This window comes from Aythya ferina (assembly GCF_964211825.1).
Source record: "Aythya ferina genome assembly, chromosome: 3".
Taxonomy (NCBI): Eukaryota; Metazoa; Chordata; class Aves; order Anseriformes; family Anatidae; genus Aythya; species Aythya ferina.
Window position 1 is genome coordinate 11,982,215 of NC_140298.1, and position 27,570 is coordinate 12,009,784.

The window sequence follows — 27,570 nt, forward strand, 5'->3', positions numbered from 1 at the left end:
AATTTCCATTTATAGCACATTTTCCTATCCTCTGACCATGTTAAAATAAAACAATAAGTATGTTTGACATGGTGCAAGTTACTCAAGATCACGATCCTTCCCTGACCTTGATTTTTTTTTTTTTTATTTTTTTTTACTTCTTTTCACATGCACTAAAACACAGAAGAACATTTAAATGAACTTTGCTGAAGAGGCAAGTGGCAAGCTGACGGCATCAGCAAGCACTCAGCACTTCACAGCCCTGCTGGCAGCTGGCTACCAGTGGGCTGGGGATGGGGCTCGGTGCTCCCAGCCCCTTCCACTCTGCCAAGGATCAGCTGCGGCTGAATTTGGAGAGCGAGGAGCTGGGGCTGTCTGGTCCCTTTGCAAAACAGAGGAGAGAACCAGGTGGCCCTAAGAGTCAGTGGGATGAGCATGGGAAAGGAGATGTTAATGCCACGAGACAAACTGGCCTGGTTGATGCTTTACCTTCTGACCAGGCAGACGGGAAAAGGGGCCTTCTTCTGGCCCTGAAGAGAGAGAGCCCGCTTCCAGAAACAACCTGGCAACTCCACAAGCAACAAACCCACAAGAAGCAGTGAGGAGTCCTTCAGTAATGGCACAAGAGCATTTGATGTCGTCATCTCTGTCTTGGTACAAGCAGTCAACATCATTTTAGCTCGGAAGGTTGCTTATAAAGCTAAGATGAAATGGAAAGAATCAGCGTAGCCGCCAGCCAAATGTATAAGCATGCCTTCCTGCTAGGAACAAAAGCAGCAAGCCAGTGCCATGCTCCAGCTGCTCCATCACCATTTTACGGACTCTCAGGCAATTCTCCCGTAGGAACCATCATGTTCCAGGCAGCTCCTCCACGTCATCCTGCACTGATAAGCTGGTAGTTACGGTTATTAATCCCATTGTGGCAAAGTGGACAAGATCACAGCCCTGAACCTTTGAGACTGAAAACATTTCAGCTCAGTCCTCCCTGGCTGGAAAAGAGGTCACTGGATCAGGCTTTTGGAAAACCAGTGTCACCTCCTGCCACTCAAGAGATGTTCCCAGGATTGTCCCTGGCTCTCTGTGGCACAGGGCAGGTGTGTGTCAATGGGTCAGCGAGGTTGGCCACCTCATGCACTTGGGAGCAGTTTAATCCTCAGCAGCACAGAGGCTCCTGATTACTTAAATGTGCGTTTGCACCTCCCTTTCCTGAACTCTTTGGTTCATCTGCTCTCCTGGGCTTTGAGTTCCACCTGGCAGAGTTTGGGTGGGCATATTTGTCCTACAGTGCCCATGGTTTGGAAGGATAAACTTGAGCTCCCCCACATCTGCCTGTTCCTTCTGCTCACTTCTCCCCCACCACAACCATCCTATTTACCTTTGCTGTCCATCCACCTGGTATTTACAGCACCTGGAAGACTCAGAAAATGATCGAGGGAGAAAAAAATAAGGAAAAGCTGCTGAAAACTCAAGGGCTTGATTATGCAAAGTTTTATGCAAACAACACTACTGCTGCCTTGGAGAACAGGTGTGGAGGAAGGGTCAGAGAAGTCTCCACAGCATAACTTAGCCCATGCTTGGTTTTGAATGTGTTGTATGGTTATAACTGGGACTTACAGATCATTACATATTTTATTTGTATAAACAGGCATTATGAAAAAGTACCAAGGTCGTTTGACTTCTGAGTTGCAATTCTCTTTATTTGCTGTAAGAGTCAAGTGGTCTGAGTCAAGGCAGTCATGCTCTCCTCTATTTCCGAGAGTTTCTTCAGCATCTGGCTCACCTTGGCCTCATCGAACTCCAGGCAGAGAAACTCGGATTCCTACGAAACAAAATTGAAAGAACAGCAGTTGACAACGACGATCGTTTTTCAGGCATACAAAGGAGGAGAGATATCACCAGGAAACCAGAACGCGTTACGTCCCGTGGATCTCCTTTTTGCCTGGTACCACGTCAGTGTACCCAGTGTACCCTGCAGCACGCCCAGGGATTTGCCACCAATCACCCACCTACCAAGCCTGTACACGCTGGCAAGCCAGCCAGCTGCTGCCAAAGAGGACACACAAAGGGCCAAGAAAGTAAATAATATGTGTTATAAAAGTTCTAATCATACAGAACTTATTAATAAACACCAATGTGAACCAGCCTCCTGAGGTCTCCAGTCCCATAGTCTTACCCACTGGCGTGTCTATGGTCACAAAGTACTTCCTATGGGGATTCTGGCTGACAAAAAGGGCATCCCCAGGTCTCATATGGTTTTGAGCACACTGAACTCTGTCAGTTTTTCAAAATATGTCTTTTCCTATAATTATCACCTGCCAAAAATACTGCAACCTCATCCTTTACATTCACAGCATAAATAGCTCATATGCAAGGACAAAGTCATTGGAGAAATGCAAATGAAAACCATCAGTTTTTCCCCACTGAATTTCTTGCTAACCAAATTTTACAAGTGTTTTTCCCCAGACATGGGGAATAGTTTTACCTTTTACCTTCTGTTACCCTCACAGGGATTCTTGGGTCGTTCCGGTTTTTGTAAGAATCAGACCAGAAAGTGATGTGTAAACCAAAAGGCGGACGGAGGAACCAAAGGGGATTATTTTGTGTACGATAACCACAAAAGGCACTGCCAGAAGAAGGCGAACAGGAAAGAAAGGAGATGACAGATGTTAATGATTATGAAGTCAAGCACGTGGCAGTCCATAAAAAGGCTGTGCCAGGGTTTCTGCCCTGACGTGAGTCACAGGGGGAACTACCGCAGTTCAATGTAGAAATCAAAACATCGATTTAAACTTTGAAACTGGAGGCACAAAGCTGCACACTTACACCCACATTCCACGTGCTTTAAGAAAGGAAACCTGGCAAAATAAAAGCATCATGCACTTTAAACTTTAGTCACCAAAGATCTCCCCAAAGCCAGCTGTTTGGGCACTGGAAAGTCACTTCACAGAGCTACACTGGGTAAATCCATCTTCATGAAACGTTTGTCTTCTCTGCCAACTACCAACAGACCAAAGTGCAGAGATCCCATTATGTATTGAGTATATACTTGTATTTTATCAAGTACTTCTGATTAGTGAACGTTTCATAGAGATAGGAGAACTTACTTCATGCCACTTCGTTCAATCAGAATTCAGAAACAGTCACATGTCTGAGTAGGCATCAGGCAGAATATACAAAGGACTGCTAGGAAAGACCTTTGACTGAGTAAGCTCATAAAGAGCATGCTGTTGGAAACTACCACGGCAGGTTGTTGTTGTGTTTTTTTGTTTGTTTGTTTGTTTGTTTGTTTGTTTTAATTATTAGCCTCTATAAAGTAGTCAGAAAACAGCAGTAGGCATTCAGGATCAACAGCAACACAGATAGGAAGCCCAGGACTTGGATGTTTTTCTTGTCCTTGACAATGGTTATCAACACATCTTATGGAAAGTATCTTGGCACTACAGCCCGCATGTAAAATACCCTGAATACTTCTACAAGGCATAATTACAGCCGGTCAGCGTGCACAAAAGAATGTCTGGTGAGGCATTAGACGGCTTAACTCCATTTGGCAGTGGGCTTTCCTGTAGATTCCTCTCTGATTAAGAGTTATTAAAAACATTGGTTGCATCTGCCTGAGGAAGATGTGTTTGCAAGCTTAGGAGATTGCAAAAGAATGCCTAAACAAACCCCAGAAACATCTCCTTATACATTCCTTTATTAGGAAGCACTGGAAAAGGCAAATCTCAAGCAGGCAGCCAGTTAACAACCTGAGCCTTTTGGAAACACGGTGCTGAAACCAGACAACGTACCCTTGCTGGAGTGAGTCGTTCCCTCTGAAATGAACAGACCAGGGCAGCGTCAGCCCAACCGCACAGCTTTTGGTGCAAAGGCAGCAGATCGGGACTGCAGAGCCGATGCCTCTTCAGCTTCCTCTGCAAAATCTCCCCAGCTTTAACATCCTTGTTTTCAGACAGGAAAACAATTTTGAGCTCGCTTTCACAGAAGAGCTACTGCAGAAGCAGAAGCTTTTCTTGCCAGCCTAAAACACTCTGAGCATCAGTAACACCTTACAAGTCTTGTTTCATAGACAACATCTGAAAACAGCTCTTCTCTCCATAACCTGACCTCGTCTTTCCCAACACGTGTGCCACAGGCACGGGATAATTTCTGTCTTGACCTTTCAGGCAACGACTGGCGGCGCCACGCTTCGCAGCCCCGGGTCATAGTCCTCAACAGGATGAACTCCAGGGCCAAACTCCTGCTGGCATCTGTGGCTTTCTGGCTACAACTGTGCACCCCGAGTCACGCGTGCTGCTGGTCATGAACGGATTTCCCCAGGGCAAGGTCTGCCTATGCAGCTTTTAAGATCTGCAGAAGATGATTTTACAGCTTAATCACAAGGTGAGCGTGAGCAAACAGGAGAGGACCGAAGCTCCCAGCTCTGGTGGGGGTGTTTTTGGCCTCAGGTAGCCTTTTTCCTCTTCAGGTTTTGTCAGTGAAAAGGACTGTAAATTGAGCACAAGGACACTCTTGCCAAAACTTTCCTTTGTGGATGGGACAATAGTTGAGTAATTACCACATTCTCACGTGGGCCAACCTGGAACATGAAGGAGGGGGTGATAAATCAGGTTGCTCAGAGCTGGGTTTTAGTTTCACGTAATGCTCAGCTAGTTTATATCCTCCACAAAGTTCCAAAGATAAAGAAAAAAGAGAGGAAAAAAAAAAGGAAGACTGAGCTCTGAAATCCAAAACTGATCACTCCCTGTAGCTGTTTTCTAAGAGCAGGACATATCTGGTATCCTCAGCAAGAAACAAGGCATCCTTTTAGATATTTCTTAGTGCTATAAATTTTTTTCAGCCCATTCGGATGCCTCGCAATTAAGCAAAACCAAACCAGAACGAGTCATTCATTAAAAACAAACCCAGAAGCCAACAAACAGGAACATCACCAGACTACCAAACACTCGCCGACTGCTTATCCGAAGCCACCAAGCACGCGATGACAGCGCCGTGAGCCCCTCCGCTGGAGGGGGACCTGCTGTGGTCGATGCTTCATACTTGAAGCATGAAGTGGCAGTGCCTGGAAGCTCTGCATGCTCGTCTGCAGGACAGAAACCTGGACTTTGCTGAGCCCTTCCTGGAGGTGGAAGAGGTCTTTAGGGACGGAGTGTGTCCGTGCATGAGTAGGGCTGTCAGAGCACACGCGTGTGCAATGGAAACAGCACGAACAGCCCTGCTTTCAGGCTGGAAAGCCAGGCTCAAAGCACACAGAGAACCGCACTGCCCTTCCACCACCAAACTGAGCCTCTCGGAAAGCAGTGGGACTGGGCAGCCACTTCCCACACCCGTCTTGGTTTTCTCCGCACACGCTTTCCCATCCTCCTCCCATTTCCCTCCCAAGCCCGGGCTACAAAAAGGAGCTGCAAAACAAACATCCAAGAAACACACACTCCCCCCAGCCATGAATCAGTTCTTCCATCTTCCAAGTTTGCTTGTTTTTTGTTGTTTTTTTGGTTTTATTTCCCCCCCAATAACAACAGGGAGCTGAAAAAATATTTATACGAGAGACTGTCTTTATAAACATCAGTGCTCTTGCTATCTACTAGAAAAATACTAGGAGAAGGACGGCTTTCTCTATCTCAGGAACTACAGTTTTAAAAAAAAGTGGTTTTAGAAAACCAATTCTCACACATCCAAAACTTAAAATAGTTTTCAGTTGTTCTCTATAGCATGGCTTTGACCAGCTACTTTAAAAGGTTCCCAGTGACCTCGACACTTCTGGTGTTTTAAGTTCTGGCAAGAGATTTGCTTTGGATGCTGAGACATCTCGACTGCTGCTTGTCCCACGTAGCGGGGGAATGTCCCAGTGAGGAAGCAGCAGTGAGGAAGTCGAGCACAAGGAGTCTCAAGGGAGACGCTGGCCCTGGTGCAATCGGCGGGGCACAGACGGTGCCACGCTTCACACTCGCTGGCCCAAGGACAGGGAAGGTTGCTGCTCACCAATATTTGCTGACCCAGGTGGAAAGAGCTTGGACAAAGCCCTGACAGAGGTGAGGAGAGCCCCCTGCCAAGCTGTAGGGGCCAGAAAATTGCTCAGTAACCGAACAAAGACTCCAAGGTGGTGATGGCAGCCGTAACAACCCAAACCCAAGCAGGTTCAGGGGACCAGGGACCACTTTCCTCTGCTGACAGCTGCCAGGAGAGCAACTCCATGGTTTGTGCAAGGGGAGAAGGAGCCAGCTCCACGGAGCTCTCTATGGCCTTCAGGGAACCAAGAGAGAGAGAGAAATGCAGGGTTTGTTTGGTTAGCTTCTATTTCACATTAAAAAGTCTCATTTTCAGACAAAGTGCTGCGTGCCCATCCTCCCCACCACGGATTTCAGACACGATGATTTCATTTCATATTTTGCATAAGACTAGAATTTTTAGATGTGGCTGCCCTTTGTGTAAGTAAAAACCAAACCAGTAGTGTCATCAGGATCCGAACTTGCCTTCAAACGTTTCGAACATCCAGGTACCTCCTGTTGTGATTAAAAGCCCGCATTCATTTTTGGCCTTCCTAATTTTCTTTTGCCTGCAACAGCATTAAGTGGTTTTAGAAAGGACTAGCTGATAAAACAGTTTTACATTCAAGTAATGCGTTCCCTTGCTAGCAAGGAAATGTTATTTTTATTAACAGTTTGTGATACTGTGATAAGCAAAGTGCTTCACTTAAGGAGGCTTTTTCTTAATTAAAAGAACCGTCGAAGCCAGAATTCCAATATCATTTATTATCCAAAGTGGTAGAATTCAGAAGTGTTGCCTTATTTTGGGCTGCAGCCCAACCATTCTATGATAGGTGATTAAAACTGAAAATAATTTATTTCTCCACTTAATCAGATGTGCAAAGGACTGAATCAAAGACATTTCTGACACAACGTTTCCTATAGAAATTAATCTTTCTGCTTTCTAAAGACCTCTTCAATCCTCAAGGCTAAGCAACTGATAACAAATTCTTTTACATGTCCCTTTTCCTTCCAGATCACTGAATATTCTGCAGCCGAGCAAATCTCCTGCCTCTTCTGTTCACCAGGAAAAATACCAAGTATACCTTACGTAAGTAATTAAGTGGATCGCTGGTAAATAAAGATGCTGAAGCCATGACCGTCAGACTTCAATATAACTTTGCTGCAACAGAGAATGACAACCTGCCTTCAGAGGCTTTCACACATCGTTACATAAGGCATAAGAAATGCGAGGATATGTAAAGCCACATACATTATAAGCTACCCAACCATTTTCCATCAAACAGAATTATCTCTGTACGCCCAGCTAAAAAAAAAATACCTTGAGATTTATTCCTAGTGCACCAAAGCATCCCTGGACTTTGCTTCCAGCAACACAGCAGGATTGGGGTTAAATCAGAGATGTTTTAACACCAGATGAATATCACGCAATTTACAGTACAAGCAAATTAGGCTGCAAACAGAAAAGCCAGCTGGGGGTACATAAAACAAAACGTTTTGTGGAGCACTGAGGAACTGGTCAGTGCTTGAGACGTGGGAGCGAGCAGGGCAGCGGGCGTGCGAGGAGCACAGCACACTTGCCTCTTCCAGCAACAGCCACGGGCAGAAACTAAATTTATGTGGCTTCCAAGGCAAGAGTTACATGGCAAAGACAAAATACTGCTCTCAGAGTAAATCTACAGCTTATCAATTTATTTTTTTCATTTCACAAACAAGTATTAAAACGCTGCTTATCTGGAGTAAGAGGAAATGCACGCACGTGCTAAAGATACAACCTGCCTCAGCAGCGGGAGTTAGGATGAGAAGAAATCTATTGATCTATTAAAAATGTCAACTCTCCTGCTTCCTCAAAATTTGCTAAGTATATTGAAACATTTTTCATAAAATACCGCAGATATTACCCTCTAAGTAACATCCCAAATTGTAAGTATATCATTATTTCAGTAGGAAAATAAATGCATAAATATTGGACAACCACCTAATAAGCTAACTCCTTATACCCTGCTGTCCTTCCAGATGAAACTGAAGGACTGCACACTCAGCATGAGCTTGCACATACATTAAAAACATAAATTTTCTGAACACCTCGCCGCAGCGTTACTGGCTAAGAAAGCATCCCTCCCTCCTCCTGCTCGGGGCTGATGGCTCACAGAAAGCTGTAATGCCTTTTGGGGACAAGCCAGGCTTTCCAAAGGGTCAGAAACGATGCTCCCTGCGGGTGTGCTTGGCACGCAGAGAGGACAAGAGATCCCTAAGAGCATTTTATAGAGAGGTTTTGTTGGCTTCAGTTAATCAGCACTTCTCCCGTGAGCTGCGGAGCCTCACAGCCCAGATGGGAGCAGCTTAAAGCTAGGAGTGATGATGATACAGCCCAGTTCTCCCTTCCTATAACCAAAATGGCACATTCCTGGTTACCCCATTCCTATTTCTTAATCACTAATGAACTGTAGGTGGAAAGAAAGTATCTGGAAATGGCCAGTGAGCAAACCAAAAGAATGTGCAAAGAGGTAGCACTGACCTGAAGGCAGTAATTGCATCTAAAACCTGACAGGTGAGGAAATTACAGGACGGTCCAAGTCTCTGAGACCTCCTTTAAGCATCACTCAGCATGCCCCCGCTGGGCCAGCTCCCCTGCCACCACCAGACAGCATTAATTTGTGATCGCCATCGTGTGATCGATTCTCTGACATGGACAGAAATAGCAAGATACAACCCCCATGGTTCAGATGGACCCATTTTAAGGCTTTGACGATAAAGAAATGCAGATCTCAAAATAAATAAAATAAAATGACTTGTCCCAGCACTACTGGGAAGCCCTCAAGTTCTGGATTCAATTTGTTTTTTTATGTTTTGTTTTAGATGCTGTACAGTCCCACCATCCCTATTCCATGAAGACACCTGTGGAGCTGCTGCCTGAGTGCCGAAACACAAACCAAGCTACACCTGACCCTCCTGCAGGCTTTTGGGGAGCCACATCCCTCCCCACACGGCTCCAGATTTGCTTCCCTGAGGAGTGGTTGCTGACGCCAACCCCAGCAGGAGTGGGGGAAGAGGGAGACAAAAATGACCTGCATAATTCACGCTAAAAAAAAAACACATAAAAGATAATGAGTTACCATGACAATGTTCTGGAAAGCATAAAGAGATGACCCCAAGAGAAGAAAAATATTGGATTTGAGCTTATTTTTCCTTCTGTAAGAATCAGAGTGACAGGCGTGTTGAGCTGGGTGATTCATCCTAAGAAGAAATGTATCGTCAGATGTTTATGAGAGTGGTTTACTCTCACTGCTTAGATTCTCATGTTAGGAACACTTAACAAATAATAACAAAAAAATCATCAAAAACTGGGCTGCTAGAACACAAGGTAGCCTGATCAAGTTGAAATTGCATCGAATCTGCTAAAAGACTGCATCAATCGTGATCCCACTGCAAACTTTGGAAGTGACTTTTAGATTCATTAATGTTCTGCAAGGCACGCTGGGGCTAATGACAGCAAGTTCAGCTAATTCCAGAGAAATTGGAATGGATGGCAATCCATTGATTTCATATAACCATGCTTCAGACAATGCTAAATTCATTACTTTTAATTAAATTTAGCTGCTTTTGCAACAAACGTATAGTCATGGCCTTTGAAAACACTAGGGTAAAGAGCAATTCATTTCCATAATACTGCATAAAATAAAGCAGAAATATTTGTTACTGAAAGGGCATTCTAATTCCTCTGTATTATTTTGGTGTTACGTGAACCAGGAATCTCTTAAGCTAATGATTATTACATCAACACAGAAAAAAAGAGTCTACCCTCCTGCAGATCTTTCCTTAATTCTTTTAATGTAACATCAAGCCTGTAATAGCACAGATTAATCAGAAAGGATTGCAGAAATTGAAATAATCTCAGGAGCATAAGATTAGTTCTCTGATACTGCACAGCAAATGTAATGTCATTGCTTTTATGTTATCAACCTACTGGAAACATTCCGTTTGGTATTTTAAACCTTAAATGAAAGACGATTATTTATGGATGCGGAGACACACAGCCCTTAACCCGCTTGTGCTTGTGCCTTTTGGAAGCAGAGTTTTCCTATCAGAAAACACCAGGAAAGAAGAAAAGTTAACAGTGCAAGTAAATAAAAGGAAGCATACACTGAAGTTCTTCCATATTTCACATCATAAAGTTATTTTTTTAAAAAGAGATTAATACTTTTATGCAACGTATATATACTTCATAAATGGCTATACTGTTTTCAAATGGCTGATACTGTGTCCTAGTCTATACTGTATTTTATCTGTAAGCCTTCTAACTTCCTCTTTTTTTCCTCTTTTCTTAAAAACAAAACAAAACAAAACAAAAAACCACCACACTTTGGATGGTGCCTGCTTTCTTTTCTGAATGGTTTGAACCTCCTGTAATCCCCACATCCCACTCACAGAGCAGCATCCTGTCCTTGGTGCCCTCCATACATGAACTCTTCCAAGGGCTACCCAATGCAAGCTTCCACCTAAAAATACCGTGCCACAGTGCATAAATGCAGAGTTTGACAATGAACGAACTGTGTCTAGCACAGTTAATTATCCTGCATTTGTCATCAGTGATCTTGTGTTTCGCCTCATTACTAAAGGAGGGCTCAGACCCAGTCACTGCCTTCTAGATGTTGCTAGGACACTGCTCGTTCATTATTGATGGAGATGAGCTGAAGCACCCCGTGGTTTTGGAGAAAACACCATGAATGCCTTTCCTAAGAGAGCAGCACCACTGCCTCGACACGTTCAGATGGCCTGAGTGCTGAGCCAGTTCACATGGACACTGGCTGGGGGAACAAAAGGAAAGGACACAGAAATCACTGTCCTGCTGGTGCTAATATAACTTGGAAAAAACAAACAAACAAACAAACAAACATATCCATTTATGCTGACAAAATGCAAATTTATTTCTCATTTGTAGATGACTATTTGCAAGATTATACCTGCAACTTTTTCTGCGGGCATATCTGATCACTAGTTACTTGCTAAGCTTGCCTACCTGGTTCCTCTGTTACCCTTTTACAACACGTTCAAGTAGTTGAGAAAATGACTGCGTGGATTGCCTTTCCAAACCTGCTGAGGTCACTGGTTGTCACAGGAGAGGAACAGGATGGAAAAACCCTTCGGCAGTCCCTGGCTGACCAGCACCACACACCTGAACGTACACAGTGCACAAACCATTCGGGCCTCCTCTCTGCTTACAGTTCAAGTAACTAACAATAAAACTGTGAATTTAACAGGGAATTCCCAGTCATTTCTTCAACTCCGTAGTCAACCTTCATAAATTTGATTAAAACACATGAAAAATAACTGCTTGAAGACAGCCTGGTCTATTCTCCTGAGTCCCAGCTGCTGATGTTGAGAAACAACACCGAGGTTGCAAAATCCATCGTCCCCATGCCAGGAAAGCCATAGCCCTGCTCCTCCTTCACGCACTGAGCAGAAACTCTACTCTCTATGAACAATTCAACAGTGGGCTTGGTGTGCTGCTGCTGGGGTGTTCCACATGTACGAGTCATTTCACCCTGGCAACCTTTTTTTGAGCCTGGAAGCTGCATCAGTTTCATTTCAGCAGATGGTCTTTAAGGTCCTTTCCGATCCAAACCATTCGATGACTCTGTGATTTCTATGAAATACTGACCTTATCAGCTGGTCAAAGCTGAAGGCTGCTAAGAACAGGGCTAGGAAATGCCAGCTAAAGGCACTGCTATCACTGTTGCCTTCTCAAGACAGGAATGGAGTCATAGCAAGAGAACAAAAAGCATTAAGCTCTAACTCCCAGTGCAGAAATGAAAAGTGAGACATTTATGTATCTAAACCACACTACGAACACCATTTGGACAGAGAAAGCACACCAAGACCACTCTCGTTTTGCTGAATCCCAGCATCTTTGAAAGTAAAGCTGAACTCAAGAGCTCTTTTAAACCCTGCAACAGTGAGCACGGGATGGTTAATCTTTAACAGGGCATTTTTCTCCTGCAGCTTGGCTGGCATGACATAAATAAGTGTAACAGCATGCAACACAAATCACTGCACCTTAGTCCACTGACACTTCCTTGGTAATGTTGGTATACAACCCTGGGAGGGTCCCTGGCCCAGTTATTATGCAGAAGAAAATGTTAACGAAGAGTCAAAATCACCAGCTGAGAACCACATTTCCCTTCTAACTCTTCTTTGCACAAATTTTGTTCCCACTAGGCAAGTTTAAAAGACCTCTGAAGAGAAGACTTGCAGAGTACTTAGGGAGAATTTATTTAGGGGTTTTGGTCAATATTTGGAAGTCACTGGTCTAATCCCCCTTTGGGAGATGGTACATGAAAGCTTTATGGGGAATTCCATTAATTCTGTAACAAACGTGGTTGCCAGTCCTTAATCATCTGAAAAGCATAAATTAGGCTACAAACTGTTCTAGTTTTACATTATTTTTACTCCTTTAGAAAAGAGCTTTTTGGGATCCTATGCAATCTAGCGTCTATCATAGGATGAAATCTTAGGGAAAACAGAGAGTGAATTTTTATGCTTAACATTGGTATTTATTTTTCTCCACATGAATACCCTAGAGCAAGCTTATGGGTACCTGAAAGCACTTAGGAGGTTTTAAAAGAAAAACCAATATAGTAACACCTGTACATTTCACCAAACTGTACAGAGAAGCGTTAAAGACAGCACTAAAAATAAAGCCTTATTAAATTCCCTTTGTATCACTGCTGCATTTGAATCAATACATGTATTTAAAAACTACAGAAACGCTCTATTTTTGGCAGAGTATCAGGTTCTTGTCTTACTTCTCAGTCACATTTCCCTCCAGCTCATCCCAGCTCCGGTAGTCCTTCCACTGCTGGTGCTCACAAGGGTACCAAAGAACGGAGAGCTCCATCGTCGTTTATTTGAGCTCTGCTGTGTCAGCTCTTTTCCAACAATGACTCTCCTGGGAGCACTGCTGCAAGGTTATGTACTTTCCTTGGAAAGTCCCAGGTAGGGGAACTTCGGGGTTAAATGACCTTCCTCACTTACGGTCATTGCCCTTCCGTGCTGAGCTGTATTTTCATAGTTCTATCTTGTTCGACAGCTGTGCGCGTTTTCTCGTACTGTATTTTTGTTGTTTGGCTTTTATGCCTGCTCACAGAACTGAAATAGCCACCCACAGTTTTCTCTGTGCATGGTTAGGCTCCAAATACCTCTCTAAGCCTTAGTCTTGTCTCACTTAATTGTAGCTGAAGAGTATGGCATTGGTTTCAGGAAGAGAGAGTCCTACTCAAAGGATCTCTCACCTTCACCTTAAATCCAGCTTCTCCAGTTCTCAGAGCTGGAAGTCACACTCCTTATGTTTTAACCTCACTATTATCCGATACAGGAGTCATTCAGCATCACAACAGACTTTCCTTTTCAGAATCAAATTTCAGCTGCTTTGTGGTGTTATCTACCCTTTCCTTAAGCATATCACAAAGTATGGTGTTGGAACATCAAACCCTTTGTGACTCTGGGGAGTATTTTTGTTATGGGGTATTGCCACGACGGGAGTTTCCAAACTGTGCACTTATCTAACTCTTATTTACACAAGGAAATTTCTGTACTTTTAGCTCTTTATTTAGTGTCAATTTAGCATCAACCCCGTTCCTCTCAGTTACTGCAATATTCATTGGCAGGAACATAGGAATGAACTGTGGGGTTAAGGGTAACTTTTATAACAACTACGTGCACACAATTTATGTAATCTGCATTTAAAAATAATCAGATAATCAAAGAACACAGTCAAAACCTGAGCAATGAATAGCTGACCTTTAAAGGATCGTGTGACTTTGGATCCAGGCATATTCTGCATAGTTAATTACTTGGTTAGCATCCCCCAAACCTGATCTCTCTTGCTCTCTCTGAGCTTTTTACTGTTTATCTGTTATATAAAGGCCTCAAGTGCCCATTAACGTCCTGCCTAAAAGTATTACACTGAATATAAAAGCTGAGTGGAAATTAATACCCTAAGACAGCTCAAGCGGCCGTATTTTCCATGACACCAGGAGATGCTGGCTCCCTTTGATGTCAATGGCTACAAGACCTTGGCTTTTCAGCTCCGATTTGTCTTCAGCAGATGACAGTTGGGTTCAGTCAAAGAAGAAACAGGAGAGTAAAATGACTCTGAAACAACATTTTGGAATCAGGCGTATTTAAAACCTTTCCTGATCCTTTCTGAACCATGCAGGCTTGCGCTGAGGCCTACAAGGCAGCAGGTGAGAGAAGCACAGAGCACGTTGCTGAAATACCTGTAAACGCACAACGGCGTTGATTTTAGTTGTTGCAAGTCTCACAAGTGGTTAATAAAGGCCGTGCAAAGCCTTTGTTTTCTGAACAGCAAGAAGCAATGCCCTCCACAAGTCCCACCTACAGCTCTGTGCCCATACCTGCGCCCTGAGATCAGCGTGACCCGGCTCAAACAAACCCACCCGCGTCCACAAAATGGTGCTTTTCAGAAAGACAGCGATTTTTTCAAGGACATCTCTTTATCCACATCCATCCTGGCTGTGTTTACAGCAACACGGGCATTAATTTCCTCCAGGGTATTTTACCACCTAGAGGGGGAAGAGCACGGAGAGCAGCACCACAGAGACTCGCAGACGCACGCAGCAGCTCCACAGCCTCACAAAAACACAGAGCCTCTGCCAGGGGCACGCTGGTGAGTCACGAGAATCCCAAATTGCACACGAATGTGCCACTAAATGGAGAGTTAAAAGTAACTTTAATTAGGGCAGAAGGGCTCGCGTGGAAACACAAAACCAGAGGCTTGAAAATAGGCTTGCAGTTCAGTTAGGTTTTCTGCGAGTTTTTTTTAGAAATATTCATCAGGACAATAAGTTTGGGCCAAAAAGGCTCCCCCCTCCCCCATTTTTAGGAAATTTATCTACACCCTTTCCAGTGATCTGTAAATAGAATTTATGGGGACAAGGACTTCTCGGTTACATTGCCACTGCAAGCATGAAATCCCAGTGGGACCAAAATAACTATATTTGCTTCTTTTTAGTAATTTGAGTATATAACTTATAAGGGGGACAGAAGCCAACGTTTAACAAGAATCGCCTTATTTCCTTTCTGAAAACCAAGTTTTTCTCCTTATTTCTTTCAGAATGCAAACTGTTCTGTTCTGATTCACCAGGAGAAACCCCCTGTGAAAAGGAGGGCAGCCAGGTATTCACAGCCCAAGCTGGTTTGCAGCCCCTCCAACACCACCACTGCTCCAGAGCACTGGGACGGGCATTGCACTCGGATTTATCACCACAACAGCAGCTTCTGCTGAGCGTGGTGCAGAGCCCACTAAAGATAGTGGGGATCTCTGCACTGACCTTGGGATCAAATGCACCGAAATACCAGCATTATGTGCAGGCAAGGAGATACCGAAAGAATATAGCTGGAAAAAAAAAAAAAAAAAAAAAAAGCTTTTCTTTGCTTTTTTCTTTTACACACAGAAGAGGTGCTTGCTAATATTTGCTGCGTGACACGTAACTCCCTGCTTTCCCTGTGTAAGAGGAAAAGCAAAGGCTCACAATGAGAGCCGAGGCTGTAGATCCAAAGAGCTCAGCGTGGGAGGACACTTGTGCCTGTGCAGAATCCCACTGAAGTCAAGCGGCCCCAGGCTCTGCCCACGCAGCTCCCTTTGCCACAGCTAATATTACAACTGTGTTTTATTAAAGCTGCCATTTCCAAATCCATCTCTAGAAGTGAATGCAGGCAGGGCTAAAATACGAAACCTGCCTTGCAGTCGATGCACGGCATACGGCTGCATCTGCCTGAAAGTTTAACCAGAACAGATCAGGGCACCGGTCCTCAACATGTTCACAGAAACAACCTTGCCATGAAGGCTGTTTTAATGCATAGCACTTCAGAGCCTTCTTGACAGATATCATGTCGAACCAGAGCTTTTTTTAGAAACAGAAAAGATGCAAAGGAAAGTTATCTAATTTTGGTTGACCTCTCATTCTCAACTCAAGGACGAGTAGTACTGAAGTAGAAGTCATTTCCATAACTGAATTGCAGAGCAGTTTTTTAACAATTAATGTGTGATCCATTCAGCATATGGGAACCAAATATAAAAATAAGCATGTGAGAATTGGAGATTCTTCTGCACAAAAAAAGGCTACAGCTCCTCCATGACAGATATTTAATTGGCTACTTCTTTCTTTCTTCCTTTCCCGTGACCAAGGGAAGGAGAGGGCTATGAAATATAAAAGAACTTAACCAGTTCTCCAAAAGAAAATGGAGATGAAGTGAATGACTCATTGAGCTTTCTGTGCCTTTGAAGCAGAGCAGAATTCTCTCTTTTCCTTTTCTTTCCTTTTTTTTTTTTTTTTTTTCTTTTTAATCCACAGCAGCCACCTCACTTTTTCAGTCTGCACGCACAGTTTGGACACCAGCACTTAGCAGAGGGGGCTCTGCCTTACACATCTCTCACTGGCAGAAAATCCATCACGCTGCAGCCTCGTGCTCCTGCGTCAACAAAGCCCCCAATCTGTAAGCGGTCCTCCCGGGCAGGTGTAAGGTCAGGGGACTTTGCTTTAGGACTGCAAGGAATAGGATGTGCCTCGCATCCTCCCCATTTCTGTGAGAGCAATAAGACAAAATTTGAAGTCATCCCTTCCGTAAGGAAGCAGGAAGAGGAGGAGGACGTGCAACACCAAGCCTGGTGCCTGTTTTTAGACAGCTGCACAGAAGCGGATATATAACAGAATTTGTGAGTGGGCCCGTGTCCTTAAATGTGTTTCCTTCTTTCAAACTTTGAAACATTAAAACCTTTATACTCCTTACAAGCCTGTGGGCTTGTGCTGATAGCTGGTCTTTCTGCTTTAGTCCTGACCAAAAGACACTAACAGAGGCAGGGATTCTGCAGACCATCAGTGCACCATAGCAACAAAAATGCTTGTCCCTGGTTTAAGTATCTTGCCTTTTTATTGTATTTTGCAGTCCCTGTTTACTGCCCTTTTCAAGGGCTGGGTGGTAGTAAAGACCGTATGGCAAGATCTGGATGGTGTTGGGGGGCAAAAAGGGCACATATAAAGGCAAAAATGGTCACAAGAACAGGGAACATCTGCCTTGCATCCCCGCCACAGGATTTTCACGTTGCTCTTCTCCCTAGTCTATGCCTATTACATCTTCCTGTGTCTGTTACATCTTTTGTCAAGGTTAGGAGACATGAGCCAGCACAGCTTTTGCAGCAGCAGTAAATAATTAAATTTCCAGCTTTATTTCCTCCCAGCCCTTTTGCCTGCTATCACGGGGCTCCCTTTTATCTGCGCCGCTGCTGAATGCTGAGCAGGGATGCTGGCTGGCCCTTCAACGCTCACACCCTGGCTGTCCGATCCTTTGCAAGCTCACACACGGCTTGGAGAGGCTTACAAAACCCAAATGCCTCCTTCTCAGGGGCACCACTGCCTTCCCTCTGGAGATTTAAGAACTTATCTCGGCGGTATTAATTAGTGAAGCTGGGTTCGGCTTGTGTTAGCTGTTGTTTGCGTGCACCACAAAAACCATAGTGATTAATTTCCCGGAGCCTGCCAAACCGTTTTCGGGAAGAAGGCAGGAGTGTGTACCAGCACTGCTGCAGACGAAGAGAGAGGTGCATTGGCAGGGCTGCGCGGTGAACGCTGGAATGAGCCTGCCTGCATTATGCTTGACGCAAAGCCAAAAACAGTGCTTCATTTTCAGGACTAAATTTGCTCATAAATATGACAAACGGCTGAAAAGCTCTAAGAGAGTATGTATGTAGTGGCACATCGGGCTTCTTGCATTAATTCTGCTCTACTGTAGGCTTGGTAACGTGCCACTGGCCACCACAGACATGTGCTGTAATTTTTGTGGATAAAAAGATTTCCCTGAGATCAAGTATGCTGGGAAGCAGCTTTACATTTGGAACTGCCTTCATCCCCGCAGGTCCAATTAACAGTTTTTGAAAGAAAACTTTGCTACAGTGGTATTTTCTAAAATATCAGCCTTAGGAAAAGGATGTCCTTGCTATAATGAGCTGCTAACATAAACAGGAGGCCAAAATGGCATTTTTTCCCTTCTTCGATTGATTCCCCGATAAACAAGCTCTTGATCAGAACTCAGCAATCCCATTTAATGGGCCTGTGCTATTCTGTATGCAGCTGCTTAACAAAGGGCTGCAATTACGTGCTGATAAAATACCTTAGCTTGATATTACAGACCTCAGATCCTCACTTCAAATGGCTGTGGTGGCGGCGATCATTTTCTGTTTGGTTTTGTTGCTGTTGAGGCAGCACAACGGGGGCAGGAGGACAGAGGGCACCACGAGCATCTGCTGTGCTGTGTCCCACAAATAACCTGTCCGTGCTCCTGGGATTGACAGGGGACAGGCAACAGAAGAGAAGTTCACCACCAGACCCCAGAAGAGAAGTTAACAACTAGAGCCAGCTCCGATGCTTGGAAGAGTTAGGGGGCACCACTAAATCCTAAATCCTGCATGGGATAAACCAAAAACTAGTTTCCACTATGACTTTTAACCCAGCCCATCAGTCACACAAAGAATGGAACAAGCAGGTCTTTGGAGCATATCAACCCAGGACAATGCATCTCTGCCAAAAAAGACATCCTAGGGATGCTGTCTAACAGAAACTCTTCTGACAGGTAGTCAAATGGTGTGCTACTGTGAAAGGTTTGATACCGATTTTAGCACGCTACCGAATTTTGAACAATAAAAAGGTTACAGACAACCTTATACTTGACTTTTTCTTTTGTAACCTCTTTGGGTTATCACATACATTGCAAAAATGGATGGAAGCATGGACAAGCTGTTCAATGGTTTTCTTTGAATTTCTCTTGGGCCGGTATACTGATTCAGCAACCTCGGTATGTAGAAAACATTGCCTCACCGGATCTGAGGAAACTCTAATACAGCAGTTTTGGGTATCATTTAGAAAACAACAACTCCCCAGACAAAAAAAAAAAAAACAAACAAACAAAAAAAACCAAACAAACAACAACAAAAAAAAAAACACGGTTCAGAGATAGGTGAACTCTTTGGGAGGAGTAATAGCAAAGCGTCTAAAAAAGCTGACAAAGGTCTGCCTAATCTTCCTTGCCTCTGCCAAGGAGCACTGTCCTTCACTGGACTGGGGCTTCTGCATCCCTGACTTTTATGAATTTCACTGTGATATCAGGCGGTCCTGGGCAACTTTTTGCCAGTACTGACCTTATGAAAGACTGGAACACTGCTGATGTTGAAATCAGACAAACCTGGGAGATGCCCACAGAGACAACACCTGACAGCGACCACCACTCACCCTCCACTTCACCAAGCACATTGGACGCCAAATTTCTCCTGAATACAGCTCCAATATATCCTCCCTTGTCATGGCTTACTGCCTCTTCTGGACTCAGATGGCTAGTCTGTATTTTTGGGTGTCTTAAAAGCAAAAGCTGACAAAGACTGAGAAACGTGTGTGTGTCTGCATACACACTTTGTGTATATATGCCCACAGATTTTTGTCCGTATGGACACCGAGTTTTGTTCAGGTAGATGTGGTAGGGCATCAAATACCAAGAAGACATTTCCTTGCCATCAGTTCCAAGTTTCTATACAACACTATCTGCAAAACAAAACAAAACAAAACAAACAAACAAACAAACACAAACAGCTCTCTTCTGTTTCAGTCACATAACAACCCCCACGTCAAAGGTGCTGGTTTTGACGCAATAACCTTTCCTCTGCATCAATCCACTTAACATAGAAGAGAGAAAATCATGAGAGGAATGGTGACATGCCACTTTCCAGAGCACATTTCCCTCCCTACCGCCCACACGTCAGTTATTGCATTGTCCAGTCCTGTCCAAGGAGGCTATTTTGCCTAAGACTTGCCAGTGGAGAACACAACATGTTAGAAAACAGCTCCTGGACTTCAAGAGGACAGAGCTGAAACATGTCCTGAGATCAGGCTACAGGCAAAAAAAAAAAAAACTTCTAAAATAAAAGTATCACCTTAATTTACAAGCTGGGCCCTACTTACAAGACATTCTTGCCTGATCTTGACTGATCTACAGTCAGTGTGGACACAGGGCAAATAAAGATGATCGTATTTAGAGGCTGGGAGAGCAGAAGGGGTTTAAATAGCACCTAAAAGCACCATCACCTCTGCTCCAGTTACAGCACCAGGAAATGAGTGCCCATGACAGGACGAGAAGCTGAGGGCTGGCTACACTTCTTCTATTTTAATCACAACACCAACACACCGATAGACTCAGGGACGCCAAAAGGACATGTACGGAGTAAGCAGAAAAGAGGAATATTTCAGCAGAGCACAAGCCCCATCTCCTCCTAAATCCCACGTCCTGTCACAGTCTCCACCACCCCACACCAAATCCGAGCTCCCAGAGGCAGCATCCATCCACTTGCTCCAGCCGAGGAGCTGAGTCCTGACATAATGTTTAAAAGGCACATCATGGGGATGCATAATTTGGAAGGAGGGGTTAGGAGCTTGCATGTGTTCACTCAGGGCACATATTGCCTCATGGTATGGAAAGCAGGGCCTGGGAGATGTGTTCACACCGCTCATTGAGGCCTACTCTGCTAGCAGGAGACCCAGCGGTGAATCTTGAGCAACTTCATGGATGCATCTGGAGTTCAGGCAGGGCAAGGCCCTGCTGGGCTTCCCCTTGAGGGAAAAACAAAGCAGGGATGAGAACGAGCCTGCCTGCTCAGAGCTTAAGAAAAGCAGCGAGGGATTTCCCTTACTCAAAACCTCTCCTGCATATTAACAAAGCAAACTGCACTCCTTTCTCCCTCGATGGTTCTCCAGGGCTGCTGCTGAAGAGCACATGAGGTGAAATCTCCAATACCTCTCCAAGAAAGCCAAAGTCTTCCTGACAAGGCACTAATTGTGGCGTGCCCACTACAGAAGAGCCTGAAATCCACGGAGCTGTACATGCAGTGCGGTTTATCACCTCCCGTAGAGGAGCTGGGAAGGAGGCAGTAGGGTCACTGCCCATCTCTTTTTCATGGGACTGGATAAAAAAAGCTCATTTTCCATCTGGGCCAGTCCTTCAGTCCAACTCCTTTTTTATTACTTGTTTTTGGTTGCCTAGGACAGTGTGTCTCAAAACGGCTATTAATAGGAAATTATAGGCAAATACAACATCTCTGCTTATCCCTACAGTAAGTGATGAATTCTTCGTGAGCAAAATGACGTGGACTTTTAAAAATTGTGGGGAAGTATTTTTAACTGTTGCTAAACTTATGGTGAGTCATTAATGACCCGGGGACCAGAAGACTGTACTTTCTGAAGTTGCTTATTATTCACGAAAACAATTAGTCAAAATTAAAAACAAAGCCCTAGAGCTTCCAGGAACTGGATACTGTTCCTTGAATCATTCATGAACAGGATGAAGACAATAAAGGCCACCTGGACCAACCCCTCACCCTTCGTAATGGGCATAATAACTGGAGACATTTTCATCAGCACAGGACAATAAAAATGTAGATTCCCTTCAGAAGCTTTGGATGCAGGGGAGGGAGGGAAGGAAACGCTGAAAACCAATTCCTATTCACTGACCTGACTGAGTTAAAGCCCAAGCTACATGATTTAAAAAAAAAAAAAAAAAAAAGCACGAAATAACAAACCAATGAAACAAACAAGAAAACAAGAGGAGACTTCAGTATCTAAAAATAATAGCCTGAGAAGAATGCTTACACTGGAAAACCAAGGAAATAAGTTCTAATAAAAAGACCTAGTGTTTAAAACCCAGATTAGACTTTTTCCAGACAACACATTTAAAAGATAGTGTATTACAAGAAATAGAACTGAGGCCATTTCTTGTCATTAAATAATAAAACAAGATACTTCTCTCCATCTCTAACCCTTTTATCTGACTATAATGAGGAGACAGCACTTGATGTTCTGATCTCTACAGGCTCACCCACTAAAATACAACTACTGCAGGAGGAAAAAGACCCTGGTACCTAGGTCTTAAGTGCCAGGAGCACTCTCTGAAGATTTTCTGTCTCGGAATAGCTGCCTCCAAAACAACAAATGGACATTGCTTGCTGAGATTTACTGCTATTAGGTGAAATGACCAGAAAAACGTCTTTTTTTTTTTTTTTTTTTTTTTTCCAGGTAAAAGCTCTAATCTCTGTCCTCATTATTTTCAGCTACAAAGGGTAAAACAGAGTTTGATGTTTCAGTTTAGGGAAAAACAAAGCAAAACAAAACAAAACACTACTATGTGTTCGGAGTTTCCTTTACATCATCACCCCCTCATTCCCTCGCTGACCTGAGACGTTCTGCTGCAGACGCAGACGTGCACCATCAGCTGCCAGCTCCAAAACAGAGCCAGCAACAAGCACAGCGTCTCATGCAGCTCTGAATTTACTTATGAAAAGAAACATTTTGGTTCATTTCTCAAAGGAGGGCTGGGGAATCTGGTCTGTGGAGCCTACAGTGTACTTTTTCCTGAACATACATCTCGAGATTAGCCTGTGATCTACTTTTTCCTTCAGTCACAGATTTTCTTCCTGATATTGCTTGTCTTTTATGCCTCAGTGCAGGCATTTTGGGACTCTTCACTGCCAGCAGGAAACACAATTTCAAGCCATACAAGTGGGAAAAGAAGCATCCTCTACAGAGCTGAGTTTCACATCTCTTCTTTGGAAAAGACAGCATCAGTGAAAAAAAAATCATTTTCACATGGTACATTCAATTGATATTTGAAACACCAACCTTGATAGCTTCTTTACGTTGAGGTCATGACTGCACAATTGCTGACATTTTCTAACAGCAAGCAACAGCTCTAATGCCAGTGTTAAAAGCGCAGAAACATTATAAATATATAATGAAGCATTAGAAGAGCTGCTTGCTGTTCCTTCTGTTGACTTAAACATCACACTTCATTTTGCAATCTAGAATTGAGTGTAAGTAAGTAGCTGGCTGAAGATTAAATCTACCATTTCGGGTCACAAAAACAGCTTGGAAAGAGGTGAAATGAAGGAAAAGAGCAGTTACTGGCTTCAGCATTCATTCTGCTGCTCTGCCTCACTTCATTTGTTCCCACACCCCAGTCTGTTCCTGACACCCCTGCTCGAGTGGCTGATCTGCTTAAACCTATGGATTTGTGTTTCTTTCCCATTCCTCCTCCTGTGGTTTCAGCAGGCCCATTGTTCTTACCCAAACCCAGGCCTGCAGTCCACAGGCTCTCTCCCTCCATCTCAAACCCTTCCTGGGCCACACATAAGGAGAGCAGCTTCCCTTTTCCACAGAGGTGCAATATCTTTGCCCGTCTTTACCTCACGTTGTCGATACTCCAAACTTCCTTCCAATAGGTTTTCGGATTCGTGCATCATCCACCTACATAGAAGTTGTAAGCAAAATGACAAGTGGTATTCATTGTTTACAACGCCCTTTACTCAGGACAGCCTTTGGAACATGTTTTGCACTGGATCAGGTTTGAGACTTCTTCTCATTTCCTCCCCAGAAACGTCTCCAGGGGGTTGTTCTCCCACCCAGCTCTCAGCTGTGCAAAGCTTGCTCTGAAATCCTCACAAAAAAAGGAAGGCATCTGTACTATTACATCACAACACAGCCTTTGCTCCTACCACGATGACTATGTGATCACAGCAAAGAGAGCTGAAAGAAAAGCCTAATGGAAAAGAGTCACATTTATAGTGGTGGGAAAAAGAAAAGAAAAGAAAAAAAAAAAAAAAAGAGTTGTTTCTTCCTCTTAATCCTCCCTTGTTGTTTTCCATTAGCAGTTTGATAGAGAAGAGTAACATTTTTGGCACGCCTAATGCAATGGATTTTATCCCAGAATCCTTTAAGCATTTGCAATGGATGAGAGAAAGATAACTACAAAAACTGATCTCACACTCTTACTTTGGAGCAACCTGTGTGTGAAACCTCCCAAGTGCCCAACAGCTCCAGCAAAATGCTTTGGGCTCCACAACTCCAAGAAGATGATCCTACACTACAGGCACCATCCCAACAGCCTACACCCAATGGGATCATGGCACTTCTATTCCTAATTCTGCTGTTTATCATTTTGGTCCTTTATCCATGGATTGAGCAGCTCTAGGTGCATAACAGGAGGCTGACACCTCCCACATGCAAAACTGGGGCATTTAAAAGAAGAGGTGTTTAAAAAGTGGTCCTCCAGCTAGCAGCAGATCTGTTGCTTAGTATTTATACCCAAACATCTTGGAAAAGGCACCTTTTCAGCCACACATGCTAACGTTAATGATTAATGTGCTTCTATACGGAGACGAGAAGAGGAGCAGGTGTAGCAAAAAGATAACAGTAGTAGGAAAAGGGCTGTTAGGGAGCTAAAGAGTAAAGGTCAACCAACGGAGAAACAAGGATCCATCCTGATAGCTAGAATCATAAGTGTTGGAAAAGACCTCCAAGATCTTCTGGTCCAACCATCACCCTACCAATGTCACCCACCAAACCATGTCCCTAGCAAATTTATTGTCTCACAATGAAGGAAGGACAACAGTCTTTGCTGCAAATATGGAAACGTTTCCTGTTGGGAGAGAAGAGAGCCTCACAAAGCCTTTACCACTCCCGTTACGCAACTAACATCAGGCCCTACAGACAGAACTACATAATACACATGAAAGACTTGTGGCTGAGGAAGTCAAAATTAGGGTGTATTTTCTCCCTCTTCCTTTTTGTGAGCAAGCAGACATGACAGGGCAGCTAAATGAGCCATCTGAGACTTAATTTCCATGAAGCACAACTTAGGATGGAAAAGAGAAAATCAAAGCAGCCTATAAACGAAGTTACCCATCTCGGAAATACTCCTCAATACCATAGTCTGATTTTGAAAGTTTGTCATGTGAGTGGCTTAAAAAAAAAAAAAAAAAGAAATGTGACCAGAACTTTCAGCAGTTTTGCTCCTCACGTGGGACTCACATGACTCCTCACTCCTCCTCACGTGGCTCCTCACAACTCCTGGCTGGGAAGAGGAGGGCTCCTTCCTGATGACCCGCTCTGAGGAAGGATTATGGTGTTCACAAGCACAAGGACAGAGAAAATGAGGGTCATCCTCATCTGCTTCTTTGAAGATTCCTCTCGATTAACACAAAATAGCCTTAAAATTGCACTGACGGGTGCCTGCAGCTCTCTGGAAGAGCACAGACAAGAAGTACGGATACAGCACCCCAGTAATAGGACGAGAGCAGTAAGGCATGGGCGTATTTTGACTGGGCAATAAAGGACTGGTTTTATCACCAGAATTTGATATCCTGCACTATTCATACGGACTGAAGAAGACAGTAAATGCCGCTAACTTGATAACGTGAACACAGCAATCCTTTGGGAACTACCACAACAAGGAAATTCACACAAAACTTTGTCTTCAATGCCTGAGCCAGTCCGGTTATTTGGGAGATGCCAGTTCACAGGGCAAGCGCCCACCTTTAGAGTTTCAAATCCACAAATTTAGTAATCCACTAGCAGTCTGTCATCTTCCATTTAATTTCTAATGCCCTTACTGTTCTGGTCATGGATTATCCAGCTTTTGCTTTAAAAATGGTGTGCGCAGCATTAGACCCGTATTACATAAAGCCATAATACATTCAGCGTGAGAACAGTTTGGCTAAGAGCGCAAACCTGTTACATAAGCTTCAGAGGAAACTGGATTGTAAATGGATTTCGTCTTGATCAATCTGTCCTGAACTATAATCTAGCTCCCAAAAACGTTGCTGCACTTCCCTCCATGTAAGAGAAAATCGTGAATATGTTTGAGACTAGCTGGTGAGAAAATAGAAATGTTGTTTGCCATGAACGCTTACATTGGTGATGAATGAATGTTAGCATAAATGTTTTTGTGACTCTTCTTTTTCTCCCTGAGTGAGCTTCACATTAATTTTATATGTATTTACCATCCATTAATGATGACACCTATAAAACCAGATTGATTTCCATTACAAAAACCTCACAAAATCCAGAAGAGGCAGGGAAGAATCACACAAATTGATGGCCTCATCAGATGACAAAGACTGGGACCTGTTCCTAAGTCCTGGTTAGTGAGGGGTCACTGCAAGATGACAATGGCAGCTGATGAACAAATTAAGGTGTGGATTAATTTTCATAGCTGCTAAACAGGCTTTGTGCATGAAAATGTGGCAATAGGTGAAGGGATGTGAAAGACCCACGGTTAAGGGCAAGGAATCTTTCTGATCCTTAGATGTATGGACGAAAAATTGCATCTGGGAATTGCCAGCTTCAGAAAATGAAGTCCTGGCAGCAAGCAATCCCACCCCTCCTCCCAGCCAAATCAAGGAAAAAGCAAAGAACAGCTTCCTGAAGCTCTTTGCACCAGGGGAAGGCAATCACCCATGAAAAGGAAAAACAACAGGCAAAACTGAAAAAACAGGGCTGGCTCCCTGTCTGCAAACCCAAACATTGTTCCAGGAGCCTCCAGAAGCCTGAAGAAATTTTAAGTCCCTTTCACTCATATTTGATTTTTGTTTCTTTTTAGGCATGCCTAGCAGGGGCATCAGACTTTGTGAAGGAAGCTTCTGGTCTTACAAAGAGATTTCTCCTGTTTTTCAGTTTTTACGGTGCATGCTTTAGAAATTAGACCTTTAACCTGAGTGGAGTTTCCAAATGAATTAAAAGCAGAAAAAAAATAATATAAAGTCCAAACCTGAGATTACAAACTTCTGCTATTACTTTCAGCAATCTTGATTAATGTGAGACTTGTATATTCTCTGTAGAGTAAGCAAGTGCCAGTGCAATGTCTTACGGTGTGAAGTGCCTTGTTCGAACAGACCTTACTCCCATTTGAAGGTTTCATTACCAACAATTTTTTGAAGCTATGAAAGCTTATTTTTCCTCAAGCCTTGAAGTACCTGCAAGGACTTCTTTTCTTTTTTTTTTTTTTTCCCCTCAAAAAGCAGTACACTTACTACTTGTACATCTCAGAAATTATTCTAGCAGGTTAAAGGCTGATGGAGCATGGCACTCAATATCCTAATCAATGCAGCACTCAATGAGCTAGTTTTCAAGATCTTGCCAGTCATCTCACCTCTGAACCATTATGGCTGAGAATCTCAGTTAAATGGGTTAAGTGCATAAGGGAAGAGAAGAGAAACCCATAGTTTCATTTGATGACAGCACTTGGGCTGCAACTTGGGCTTGGTCCCTTCTTGACCACAGCTGAGTACTTCGTTCTTCTGTACATACGACATTAGCTTAGCATCACCTGGAGGCTTCAGCATTTCTTTCATATATCCCTGTTTATTGGCACCTGTCTAAATGCTTGTTCTTAAAATTTAGGAAATTGAGCTCTCTGGAATCTGCTAATGAAAGGTTTATTACATTTAATTGAGGGTGACTTTGCATCTGGGTTGGGTTTATTGCTATTTTAAACACATACCTACTGCATTATTAGGAAATTATATAAACCGATCAATATTCCGTAACATAAAAAGCAAAGTTATTTTGGGTAATCTATGAGAAAAAAGGCACAATGCATCTCCCCAACCTTTTCAGTTTTGCTCCCTTGGTGCATAACACCTTTGCTTTGGTAGCTTCCCTCAGTATCTACGTCCTGCATCTTGTCACAACTATGATCCTCAAAAAAGCACAGGCAG

The 27,570-nt window shown here is 43.6% G+C and overlaps 1 protein-coding gene and 1 long non-coding RNA gene across 4 annotated transcripts in view; one reads left to right on the plus strand and one right to left on the minus strand.

Annotated features, from left to right (window-relative positions):
- Positions 1-1,452: 1,452 nt before the first annotated feature.
- The window catches only part of COMMD1 (copper metabolism domain containing 1), a 73,011-nt gene continuing 46,893 nt past the window's right edge, over positions 1,453-27,570 (minus strand). For all 3 annotated transcript variants that reach the window (XR_014692060.1, XR_014692061.1, XM_084516130.1), the window contains one exon: positions 1,453-1,798. Coding sequence is in view for 1 of the 3 variants with exons in the window: in XM_084516130.1 (XP_084372256.1) it covers positions 1,691-1,798 (108 nt within the window). In the remaining 2 variants the exon portion in view is untranslated. The remainder of the gene's footprint in view (positions 1,799-27,570) is intronic.
- LOC311435321 lies at positions 3,773-10,067 on the plus strand. Its single transcript, XR_014692064.1, has 3 exons — positions 3,773-4,359; positions 6,979-7,053; positions 8,823-10,067. It is a non-coding gene; the product is annotated as an uncharacterized lncRNA (long non-coding RNA).